Source organism: Salmo salar, chromosome ssa21, assembly GCF_905237065.1.
Source record: "Salmo salar chromosome ssa21, Ssal_v3.1, whole genome shotgun sequence".
Classification (NCBI taxonomy): domain Eukaryota; kingdom Metazoa; phylum Chordata; class Actinopteri; order Salmoniformes; family Salmonidae; genus Salmo; species Salmo salar.
The window spans coordinates 52,531,272-52,544,378 of NC_059462.1; the positions used below are offsets into that span (position 1 = coordinate 52,531,272).

A 13,107-nucleotide genomic window follows, 5' to 3' on the forward strand; every position below is an offset into this window, starting at 1 on the left:
CTCTCTTTATTCATTGACATCGCTGCTGCCATATCAGTCATATTTTTACATGGCAGGACAGTAAAAATAACAGCCAGAATAATCAACAGTTTTTGTTGTTGTTGTCAAACTAAGTCCTCTGATAATAGCCTACGAGTCTTGTGGCCAATGTAACAGCGTGTTTTCTGAGAAAGAGTTTTACAAGTGCTGCTCACGGTTAGAGCAAGAAAACTGATTTGATAAATTGAGGCATTAAAAATTTTTAATAATTAAAACTCTAGATATTTAATATGAATGGTCTACATTGAAAACTTCTTCGAAATTGCAAGTTCACTTTCTCATCCGTAAATGCATGTGTGCTGTTCAGTGGCTGTTTTCATTAAGGGCTCTCCACAGTGATGTCACAGTCTACGCAAACGGAGCTACGCAGTTCAGTTCCAACAATTCAGCTGATCAAATGTACACACCGCCAAAAGTATGTGGACACCCCTTCAAATTAGTGGAGTCGGCTATTTCAGCCACACCTGTTGCTGACAGGTGTATAAAACAGAGCACACAGCCATGCTATCGCCATAGACAAACATTGGCAGTATAATGGCTTTACTGAAGAGCCCAGTTCATCCAATTTTTGCCCTGCTAGAGCTGCTCCTGTCAAGTGTAAGTGTTGTAATTGTGAAGTGGAAACGTCTAGGTGCAACAACGGCTCAGCCGCGAAGTGGTAGGCCACAAGCGCACAGAACGAGACAGCCGAGTACTGAAGTGCCTAGCGCGTAAAAGTAATCTGTCCTCAGTTGCAACACTCACTCCAGAGTTCCAAACTGCCTCTGGAAGCAAGGTCAGCACAACAACTGTTTGTCGGGAGCTTCATGAAATGGGTTTCCATGGTCGAGCAGCCGCACTCGAGCCTAAGATCACCATGCGCAATGCCAAGCCTCAGCTGGAGTGGCATAAAGCTCGCCGCCATTGGACTCTGGAGCAGTGGAAACATTCTCTGGAGTGATGAATCACACTTCACCATCTGGCAGTCCGACGGACTAATCTTGTTTTGGCGGATGCCAGGAGAACCCTACCTGCCCCAATGCATAGTGCCAACTGTAAAGTTTGGTGGAGGAAGAATAATGGTCTGGGGCTGTTTTTCATAGTTCGGGCTAGGGAAATCTTAATGCTACAGCATACAATGACATTCTAGATGATTCTGTGCTTCCAACTTTGTGGCAACAGTTTGGAAAAGGCCCTGCCCTGTTTCAGCATGACAATTCCCCCATGCATAAAGCGAGGTCCATAAAGATATGGTTTGTGGAGATCAGTGTGGAAGAACTTGACTGGCCTGCACCTCAAACCCATCGAGAACCATTAGGATGAATTGGAACGCCGACTGCGATCCAGGCCTAATCGCCCAACATCAGTGCCCGACCTCACTAATGCTAGTGGCTGAATGGAAGAAAATCTCCACACCAATGTTCCAACATCTAGTGGAAAGCCTTCCTAGAAGAGTAGCAGCAAGTGGGGGGGGGAACCAACCACATTAATGCCAATGATTTTGGAATAAGCTGTTTGATGAGCAGGTGTCCACATACACTTAAAAAGTATGTAGGGTGCTTCGTTAGACAAACAAAGCCCTGATGGATCCGTTACATAGACTGTGTGCAGTAAAGCAATCTGGTTCCTGCCGTAAAGCATTTACAGCCTCTGCAGAAGTCAGGGCATTTATACTTCTAGTTCCAGCTGAGCAGAGCTGTTATGAAGGAAGTTGTCAAGGAAGTGAGTGTGTTAATACAGGATGTACCGCCCCCACCTACCGTCAAACAATAATGTCAACGCGAAGCAATACAGAGCCCTCAGAAATGTTACAACAATTGGGTGATGCGCATCATTGCCGTACAGAGCTTGATTTGGCCTTCCCACATCCTCCATACAGAGCCTCCGGACTGCATTGGCAGATCAAGCATAAATGGGCTTTATGTAAACCTCACCGGCCACCGCAAAATAAATGAACGAGCATCTGTGTGTCCCAGCACTAAAATATAACATGCTTCTATTTGAGACACTCTTCATGTCCCCTCCTTATTGGATACCAGGAAGATACTAACCCACATGGATGCTTAAAAATTCAAATGAGGAGAGATTAATTGAAGATAACGAAAAGAAAAAAAAAATAACTAGGTTTCCTGTTTTATCTGTGGATTAATTGTCGGAGTAGAGATTTAAGGAACCAGCGGTATTACATGGAACCAGCTGAAAAGAGGACTACCGTAAATTCCGGAATATAAGCCGCAACTTTTTTCCCACGCTTTGAACCCCGCGGCTTAAACAATGACGCGGCTAATATATGGATTTTTCCCGCTTTCAAATTTTTTTCTTCCAAAATAACACATTCTGTGACGTGCTCAGTTTTTGGCAGCATGAAGCTTTCATTAGACCAATGAAATTGCCGAACGGGTTAAGGTCAAACAACTTTTTTGTTTACTGTTTAGATTAAATCGAGCGCTCTCAAACTCCCCATCATTCTGATTACGGTAGTCATTTTGTCACCCGCATCATGGCAAAGACACGGAAAAATGCATATGATGCAGCTTTCAAGTTGAAGGCGATTGATCTGGCTGTTGGAAAAGGAAATAGAGCTGCTGCACGGGAGCTTGGTCTTAATGAGTCGATGATAAGACGTTGGAAACAGCAGCGTGAGGAATTGACTCAGTGCAAAAAGACAACTAAAGCTTACTGCTAATTTTTTATTTTTTGTTACAAGCCGTGTTTCGTTAAAGCCTATTTATTTTTGTTACAAGCCGTGTTTCGTTAAAGCCTGTGTAAAGTCCATTTGTTTCAATGTACCGGTAGGCACCTGCGGCTTATAGACATGTGCGGCTTATTTATGTTCAAAATAATATATATTTTTTTTTAATTCAGTGGGTGCGGCTTATATTCAGGTGCGCTTAATAGTCCGGAAATTACAGTATATGCATGTCAGGTATACTAACAACCCAATGTTCATCTCCGGGGACAAACTAGCTAGCAACAGCTAGCTGGCTAAATGTCCATGAACCTTTCATGTGTGTTTCAACCTGCCCCAAAATCAATATAGTTGGTTGGGATATTTTAACCTGTGTGTCATGATCGTCTGGTGTGGACGGACAAAATCAACACTCACGTTGCCGGTGAAATCAGCAAGACAAATTGTCCCGCTGCATGACCTATCAGGCGACGATGGAGGCGCTCAGTATTCAGATGGAATCGTTATAACCAATCAGAATATTCCCACCTAGCCTACTGGCCAATCAACACTCTCCTCCCTGTGCAGGTCAGTCACATTCAGTGTTCTTTTCATATGGACAAAATGCTACTGGTAACCTATTAACAGGCTACAGTCAGGCATCACATATTGGTGCCAATCTTTAGTAGCCTAAGGCTCCTCCAATCGATGGAGAAATAAGGGGCTGTGCAAGATCTTTAATAAAGGCAATGCTGTTCGGGTCAAATTTAAGGAAATACACGAGGCTTAGTTGCGTCGTAAACTATTAGCTGGTTAAACTAAAAGAAACTGAAATAAATTGGTAGGCTTACGGATCAGGCTAGGGCACGTCACCCCTGTTTTTATTCCGTCTACTAGGGATCAGGCTAGGGCACGTCACCCCCGTTTTTATTCCGTCTACTAGGGATCAGGCTAGGGCACGTCACCCCCGTTTTTATTCCGTCTACTAGGGATCAGGCTAGGGCACGTCACCCCCGTTTTTATTCCGTCTACTACGGCTCAGGCTAGGGCACGTCACCCCCGTTTTTATTCCGTCTACTAGGGATCAGGCTAGGGCACGTCACCCCCGTTTTTATTCCGTCTACTACGGATCAGGCTAGGACACGTCACCCCCGTTTTTATTCCGTCTACTAGGGATCAGGCTAGGGCGCGTCACCCCCGTTTTTATTCCGTCTACTAGGGATCAGGCTAGGGCACGTCACCCCCGTTTTTATTCCGTCTACTAGGGATCAGGCTAGGGCACGACACCCCGTTTTTATTCCGTCTACTACGGCTCAGGCTAGGGCACGTCACCCCCGTTTTTATTCCGTCTACTAGGGATCAGGCTAGGGCACGACACCCCCGTTTTTATTCCGTCTACTAGGGATCAGGCTAGGGCACGTCACCCCGTTTTTATTCCGTCTACTAGGGATCAGGCTAGGGCACGTCACCCCCGTTTTTATTCCGTCTACTACGGCTCAGGCTAGGGCACGACACCCCGTTTTTATTCCGTCTACTAGGGATCAGGCTAGGGCACGACACCCCCGTTTTTATTCCGTCTACTAGGGATCAGGCTAGGGCACGTCACCCCCGTTTTTATTCCGTCTACTAGGGATCAGGCTAGGGCACGTCACCCCCGTTTTTATTCCGTCTACTAGGGATCAGGCTAGGGCACGACACCCCCGTTTTTATTCCGTCTACTAGGGATCAGGCTAGGGCACGTCACCCCCGTTTTTATTCCGTCTACTAGGGATCAGGCTAGGGCACGACACCCCCGTTTTTATTCCGTCTACTAGGGATCAGGCTAGGGCACGTCACCCCCGTTTTTATTCCGTCTACTAGGGATCAGGCTAGGACACGTCACCCCCGTTTTTATTCCGTCTACTAGGGATCAGGCTAGGGCACGTCACCCCCGTTTTTATTCCGTCTACTAGGGATCAGGCTAGGGCACGACACCCCCGTTTTTATTCCGTCTACTACGGCTCAGGCTAGGGCACGACACCCCCGTTTTTATTCCGTCTACTAGGGATCAGGCTAGGGCACGACACCCCCGTTTTTATTCCGTCTACTAGGGATCAGGCTAGGACACGTCACCCCCGTTTTAATTCCGTCTACTAGGGATCAGGCTAGGACACGTCACCCCCGTTTTTATTCCGTCTACTACGGCTCAGGCTAGGGCACGACACCCCCGTTTTTATTCCGTCTACTACGGATCAGGCTAGGGCACGTCACCCCCGTTTTTATTCCGTCTACTAGGGATCAGGCTAGGGCACGACACCCCCGTTTTTATTCCGTCTACTAGGGATCAGGCTAGGGCACGTCACCCCCGTTTTAATTCCGTCTACTAGGGATCAGGCTAGGGCACGTCACCCCCGTTTTTATTCCGTCTACTACGGATCAGGCTAGGGCACGACACCCCCGTTTTTATTCCGTCTACTAGGGATCAGGCTAGGACACGTCACCCCCGTTTTTATTCCGTCTACTACGGCTCAGGCTAGGGCACGACACCCCCGTTTTTATTCCGTCTACTAGGGATCAGGCTAGGGCACGTCACCCCCGTTTTTATTCCATCTACTACGGCTCAGGCGCATCACCCCCGTTTTTATTCCGTCTACTACGGATCAGGCTAGGGCACGTCACCCCCGTTTTTATTCCATCTACTACGGCTCAGGCGCATCACCCCCGTTTTTATTCCGTCTACTACGGATCAGGCTAGGGCACGTCACCCCCGTTTTTATTCCGTCTACTAGGGATCAGGCTAGGGCACGACACCCCCGTTTTAATTCCGTCTACTAGGGATCAGGCTAGGACACGTCACCCCCGTTTTTATTCCGTCTACTACGGCTCAGGCTAGGGCACGACACCCCCGTTTTTATTCCGTCTACTACAGATCAGGCTAGGGCACGTCACCCCCGTTTTTATTCCGTCTACTAGGGATCAGGCTAGGGCACGTCACCCCCGTTTTAATTCCGTCTACTAGGGATCAGGCTAGGGCACGTCACCCCCGTTTTTATTCCGTCTACTACGGATCAGGCTAGGGCACGACACCCCCGTTTTTATTCCGTCTACTAGGGATCTGGCTAGGACACGTCACCCCCGTTTTTATTCCGTCTACTACGGCTCAGGCTAGGGCACGACACCCCCGTTTTTATTCCGTCTACTAGGGATCAGGCTAGGGCACGACACCCCCGTTTTTATTCCGTCTACTAGGGATCAGGCTAGGGCACGTCACCCCCGTTTTTATTCCATCTACTACGGCTCAGGCGCATCACCCCCGTTTTTATTCTGTCTACTAGGGATCAGGCTAGGGCACGTCACCCCCGTTTTAATTCCGTCTACTAGGGATCAGGCTAGGGCACGTCACCCCCGTTTTTATTCCGTCTACTACGGATCAGGCTAGGGCACGACACCCCCGTTTTTATTCCGTCTACTAGGGATCAGGCTAGGACACGTCACCCCCGTTTTTATTCCGTCTACTACGGCTCAGGCTAGGGCACGACACCCCCGTTTTTATTCCGTCTACTAGGGATCAGGCTAGGGCACGTCACCCCGTTTTTATTCCATCTACTACGGCTCAGGCGCATCACCCCCGTTTTTATTCCGTCTACTACGGATCAGGCTAGGGCACGTCACCCCCGTTTTTATTCCGTCTACTAGGGATCAGGCTAGGACACGTCACCCCCGTTTTTATTCCGTCTACTACGGCTCAGGCTAGGGCACGACACCCCCGTTTTTATTCCGTCTACTAGGGATCAGGCTAGGGCACGTCACCCCCGTTTTTATTCCGTCTACTACGGCTCAGGCTAGGGCACGTCACCCCCGTTTTTATTCCATCTACTACGGCTCAGGCTAGGGCACGTCACCCCCGTTTTTATTCCATCTACTAGGGCTCAGGCTAGGGCACGTCACCCCCGTTTTTATTCCATCTACTAGGGATCAGGCTAGGACACGTCACCCCCGTTTTTATTCCGTCTACTAGGGATCAGGCTAGGACACGTCACCCCCGTTTTTATTCCGTCTACTAGGGATCAGGCTAGGGCACGTCACCCCCGTTTTTATTCCGTCTACTAGGGATCAGGCTAGGACACGTCACCCCCGTTTTTATTCCGTCTACTACGGCTCAGGCTAGGGCACGTCACCCCCGTTTTTATTCCGTCTACTACGGCTCAGGCTAGGGCACGACACCCCCGTTTTTATTCCGTCTACTAGGGATCAGGCTAGGGCACGTCACCCCCGTTTTTATTCCGTCTACTACGGCTCAGGCTAGGGCACGACACCCCCGTTTTTATTCCGTCTACTAGGGATCAGGCTAGGGCACGTCACCCCCGTTTTTATTCCGTCTACTACGGCTCAGGCTAGGGCACGTCACCCCCGTTTTTATTCCGTCTACTAGGGATCAGGCTAGGACACGTCACCCCCGTTTTTATTCCGTCTACTAGGGATCAGGCTAGGGCACGACACCCCCGTTTTTATTCCGTCTACTAGGGATCAGGCTAGGGCACGTCACCCCCGTTTTTATTCCGTCTACTAGGGATCAGGCTAGGGCACGTCACCCCCGTTTTTATTCCGTCTACTACGGATCAGGCTAGGGCACGTCACCCCCGTTTTTATTCCGTCTACTACGGATCAGGCTAGGGCACGTCAACCCCGTTTTTATTCCGTCTACTAGGAAGGCAACGGAAGCTTCCAGTGACTTGTTCAATGTCCTGCAGCTCAGATAATTTTTTTATAAACAAAGATATAGTATAAGCTGTTCTCAGACAGGTTTAACCAGCCAGCCGTGTGTGTGTGAGTGGGCGCACCGGCCAGCCGTGTGTGTGTGTGCGGACGTGTGTGTGCGGGCGCACCAGCCAGCCGTGTGTGTGTGTGTGTGTGTGTACCAGCCAGCCAGCCAGCCGTGTGTGTGTGTGTGTGTGCGCGGGCGGACAATAGAGTCGTTTATGAAAGAGTTCACTTCTGCAGCATCCGCTGTAAAAATATAACGCTTTGCGGTGGGACTTCACAGACAAACAGAGACAGAGAGTTGTCTGTTCAGCTGACCAACAGGAAATATTCATGATTGGCTGTGACCCTGGTCTCCATGGAAACCATGATGACTGACCTCATCCTGGACTCCGCCACTGCTGGTCAGCTTGTTGCCGTCGGTTATGGCCACTATGATGGACGGCTCCAGGAAAAAGGGATTCCTGCCCTGTGAAGGGAGAGAGAAAGGCGTTTAAAATGGTGCACAAATAGAAGAAAATACATCCAACTCAAAAGGACATGGGAAAGATAGAGGTGCTGAGACAAATTTAGGGTAGGCATAGCAAAAATGTAAAGTTGAAATGAGCTTCCGGAGCGGTGAGGAAGGGTACTTGAGGTCTGGAGAAGTAACAACAACAGGAGTACATGGAGCATGGCTGCACCCTACAGGAGATGTGTGTTAGGAGAGTCAAGACACAGCCAGTCCATCATTATAGTTAACCTACAGGAGATGTGTGTTAGGAGAGTCAAGACACAGCCAGTCCATCATTATAGTTAACCTACAGGAGATGTGTGTTAGGAGAGTCAAGACACAGCCAGTCCATCATTATAGTTAACCTACAGGAGATGTGTGTTAGGAGAGTCAAGACACAGCCAGTCCATCATTATAGTTAACCTACAGGAGATGTGTGTTAGGAGAGTCAAGACACAGCCAGTCCATCATTATAGTTAACCTACAGGAGATGTGTGTTAGGAGAGTCAAGACACAGCCAGTCCATCATTATAGTTAACCTACAGGAGATGTGTGTTAGGAGAGTCAAGGAAAAGAACAAATAAAACAGAGAGCGACAACAACATCTAACAGTGGATGGTTTGATAGGGGTGGGGGGTTGGGTTAATGAGCGCCAGGGGAGGGGAGGAGAAACATTACAGTATGAATAGACAGTCTGTAGGGACAGTGCAGCGGAGACTGCACCAACACTTGACAAAAACAAAGACTCATCTCTGTTTGTGTGTCTATACTCTCCAGTCAAACCTACACATTATATAAACCACTCTCTCGCACACTCATAAACACTGAGTTTGCACATAAGTTGACGCATTTAGAGAATCCCTCTCCTTCCTCATAGCAAACTGCATAGGCCTATAGCCTTCAGCATAGGTCCTGGATAATCCTTCTGGCTCTAGATACCAGTGGGGGGGGCATCCTAGCAGTTATAACCTCCTCTTAGTGTACACTAAGGTAAACACTAGCCTGAGGACAACACAGCCAACATAGTAGACTTCATGAGGGCATGGCTATGATTCACTATGGTCAAGATGGTCTCTACCAAGCCATAACAACTCACTGCTATCCTGATACACACATACACTCGCTCTCTCTCTCTCTCTCAAAAAGGAGCTACATATGTCCAGGAATTTAACTCGTCTCTTGAGGTTTACAGTATTTTCCCTCCACTGGTGACTGTTCCTGTCAATGGACACAGATCTGTTCCCTTCCAATTGTTCATTGTGACCAGAGTGGTTTTTGCTGAGTAATAAATTGGGAGTTCCATAAAACGGAGTAAAAGGAAATGTACCCACATTTACAGACTGACTACGGTATCCATGACAACCCGGAGTTCTCTTTCAGAATGGTACTAATGATATCCTATTCAACACCCACTTAACATGCTAATGTTTCTCAAAATGAACTACTAGCCAGAGAAAACCCTGCGGGGGGGGGGTGCATAGGCTTATATTGATTATAAGCATTAGAAAACACAAAACATTAACAGAACGAAGCTACATCTTTCCTCATTTCCTCATTTCAGTCACTGTAAGTTTCATTATTGCTTACACAACATAGGAACGGCTTCGACGTGTCACGTCAGCGTGACTGATCTGATCCACTGGCCTGACAGGGTCAGGTGTGGGTGGTATAGTTTATCCCGTGGATCTGTTGGTCTAGGATCAGTAGGCTGAGAGTGAGTCTGTGGCACGTTGCCAGGTCTGCTACAATTTAGACAGATGGGTAATTAGATCTCTATTAGCCGGGTTGCCATGTTGTGCGGTCCATCAAACCAGTCAGTCAAATTCAGCTCTATTGGCTCTGGTCAAAAGGTAGGGCACTATATAGTGCATAGGGCACCATTTAGGATTCAGTCATAGTGCTCACAGAGCTAATTCAACATCGTTAACTACTAGTGACGAACTGGCATTTCACCCAGCTCTATTATGGAGCACTATGAGACATTACATTAAAAACCTCACTGGCTAAAGAGCTTTCAAAAATAAATAAAAAAAGACTTCAAGCTGTAGACATGTAGGTAAACTAGCAGATATATGTTATTCTCCCTGCAGCAGGGCTCTCCCACCCTGTTCCTGGAGAGCTACCCTCCTGTAGGTCAACTCTCACCCTGTTCCTGGAGAGATATCCTCCTGTAGGTTTTAACTCCAACCCTGTTCCTGGAGAGCTACTGTCCTGTAGGCTTTTGCTCCAAACCTACATGTAGCAGGTAGGTAGCCTAGCGGTTGGGCCAGTAACCGATAGGTTGCTAGATCGAATCCCTGGTGTGACGTGGTAAAAATCTGTCGTTCTGCACCTGAACAAGGCAGTTAACCCACTGTTCCTAGGCCGTCATTGTAAATAAGAATTTGTTCTTAACCGATTTACCTAGTCAAATAAAAATAAATTAAAAAGTAGCGCAACCGATTCCAAAACTTTGCTGGTAGACAAGCTGTGTCAGGTAATTCTTTGTTTGTGGGAAGGTAGTAATGACCAGTTGTGAAGGCGTGACTACCAGATGGATGTGTTCACATGCTTTGAACTGGTTGAGAAAACGGCAGTTGGCTAATGGCCAACAAGCTGCGTCAACCAGAAACTAAAAGTACAACTATCATGCTTGTAAACAAATGAGAGTTCAAAAACCATATTAATAGATTTTTTTTTAGGAATAACATTTCGTTGTTACATTTAACTGATTTAACTGTGAAAATTACTGTTATCCAGGTAATTTCCTTAAAAGGTGACGTTGGCCGGGGTAGGACGTCATCGTAAATAAGAATTTGTTCTTAGGAGGTCAGCATGTGGGAGAAGTAGGAGCTCAGGGATGATAGAGCAGTTACCCACTAGTAACTACAAGTTTATTTCCCCCCAGTTGTATGTGTTAAATAACACCTTCCCAAATGGTTATGAACACAGCATGGGGTAGCTCTCCAGGAAAAAGGGTTGGAGAGTCCTGTCATACAGTGTTCTTCCTCCAGGCAAAAAAAACCCCTAAATAACATTAACGATGTCTTTGTTATAGCAGCCCATGTGCTCAGACCAGATACAAGGGGTGCATCTCAATAGTCTAGAACGGACATCCTCTCCTCTACCTCATTTAAATTGACAGGATAGGTGAAAGCAATGGGGTGGATCCCTGCCAGGAAGGTGCTTTCACCAGTCCAGCTCTACTATATCAGTGTAGATGAAGGAAAGGAGATGAGAATGAGACCCAACCCAATGTCTGAGGATTCTAACAAAGGCATGGTGAGAGGATGGAGACGAAGCAGGGTGTGGCCAGACGAGACCTAAAGGTGTTGCTGTGACGAATTCTCAAATGGAACCCTACCTCAACTGATCAAGAGGAAAGACTGGATCCCCAAAATAAGATTGTACTCATGTGTTTGTATGTGCATGATGTGTGTACCTACATGTGCCTGTCTGCTGGGGTGACAGAGGCTTTTGAACACAGAGAGAGAGAGCGTTCTACATGCATTATATATGTAGTATGTATGCATTACCCTTGAAGGTACGGGCAGACATCTTTCCTGTCTCAGGAGACACTGGTTAAACATTTATTACATTGAATCAGCCTCCAGACATCTTACCTCAATACCATCATCTCTTAACTAGCAAATAATGATCCTAAACCTGTGTATACTATAGTATTGTAATAATAGGGAGATTATGGTTTTGATGGTACCCGCTTGTTTACCATAGATACAGTACGACGCAATAGTAAACATTGCCCTACATTGGAATGTACGTGAAAGCAGAGACTTGACAACTGTTTACTGTGCATATAGCAGGTAGACAGCCAGAGGAAATCCCAGAGGAGGAAACCAAGAGAGTTCCATCCAGTAGGTGGGTATTCTCATCTCCATTCACTAACAAGGTTATCAGAGAGAGGAGCTAAAGACGACTGGCTAACATGGCAGAAACCACTCCTTAAAGGCTGGATCAGGAGAGGCCTATTGGACTATCTCCTCGACTCTGTTCATCATTGATACTAGTCTAGGGCCAGGATACTAGTCTAGGGCCAGGATATAGCTAAGTCTTACTCCGTCTCCTTTGCCTGTATACTGCACCTGATGTATTCTAGATCCCACAAATTCAAATCTGGACCGCAAAGCCAGTTCCACTGCCTTTTCTCTCTCCCATGCTAATCAGGGACTGATTTAAACCTGGGATACCACGTGGGTGTAATTAATCATCAGGTAGAGCAGAAAACCAGCATTAGTCCGGACCTCATAGGGTAAAATTTGAACGCTCTAGATTCTCTCTCTCTCCTCCCCCTTCATGTTTCAGTTTAGAGAGAACCCAGTTCTAAGTAACATACAAACGTGAAACTATTGCCTATCCATTTCTCTTTTATACAAATAGGAGAGATAAAGGAAGTTCATTGTGAAGTGTTACTCTGGATGAAATGCCTTACCATTGGGTACAGGAGAACCAGCAGTCACGTTAAAAAAATAAATAAAAGAAAAAGTCAAAACCTGTACATTAATACTAGTAAAAAAACAAGTTGTTGGAACTCCTACCACACTGTTGGTTCATGTCATCACTTGTCACTCAAGGGGAGTGTGTGGGGACAATGTGCAGGAGTGTGATGCTTGTAAGACTGTGAGATTGGCAGGGTAGGGACGAAAGATGGGGGACCCTAGAGAGGGGGGGGTGAAAAAAAAGTTAACCAATTCTCTCCTCTATCTCAGAGTACAACATACCTGTCCATAGTTGTCTATCCCAGACACTAATCTATTGAGATTGAGCAAATCAAAAGCGGTCCTCAAAGACTGGCCAATAGTTGTGAGTCCTGCTGCTTGAAGGTTCCTCAGCTCTGTCATGAATGTGGCATGGCTCTCTTTCCATCCAGCCTTTTGAAATAGGGTAAGAGGTATACAAGTTGTCAACAACATGCACGGAACAAAGTGGGCCTTATATGTTATCTGACACAACAACATTGATGATTTCTAAGATCAGGTCAATTAATAAAACTTTTTTTACAATGTAATTAACTTGATAAACAAAGTATGTAATTTACTTTTTTCCCCCTTTACTTTAGCTTAGGAAATATTGTCAACAAATAGACTGCTTATTCTATGCTCTGTTATCAACTGAACCACACAAAAAAAAATGTCCATAGAGAGAGAGTGAAAAAAAAGAAAGTTAACTAATAACTATGTAAAGTTGTGAC

The 13,107-nt window shown here is 46.6% G+C and overlaps 1 protein-coding gene across 1 annotated transcript in view; it reads right to left on the bottom strand.

The window, feature by feature from the left end:
* Window positions 1-13,107, bottom strand: part of ints6 (integrator complex subunit 6) — a 47,407-nt gene that overhangs the window by 33,136 nt on the left and 1,164 nt on the right. The window contains exons 3-4 of the mRNA XM_014165662.2: window positions 12,638-12,787; window positions 7,806-7,895 (exon numbers count right to left, since the gene is read on the bottom strand). Coding sequence (XP_014021137.2) covers window positions 7,806-7,895; window positions 12,638-12,787 — 240 coding nt within the window. The remainder of the gene's footprint in view (window positions 1-7,805; window positions 7,896-12,637; window positions 12,788-13,107) is intronic.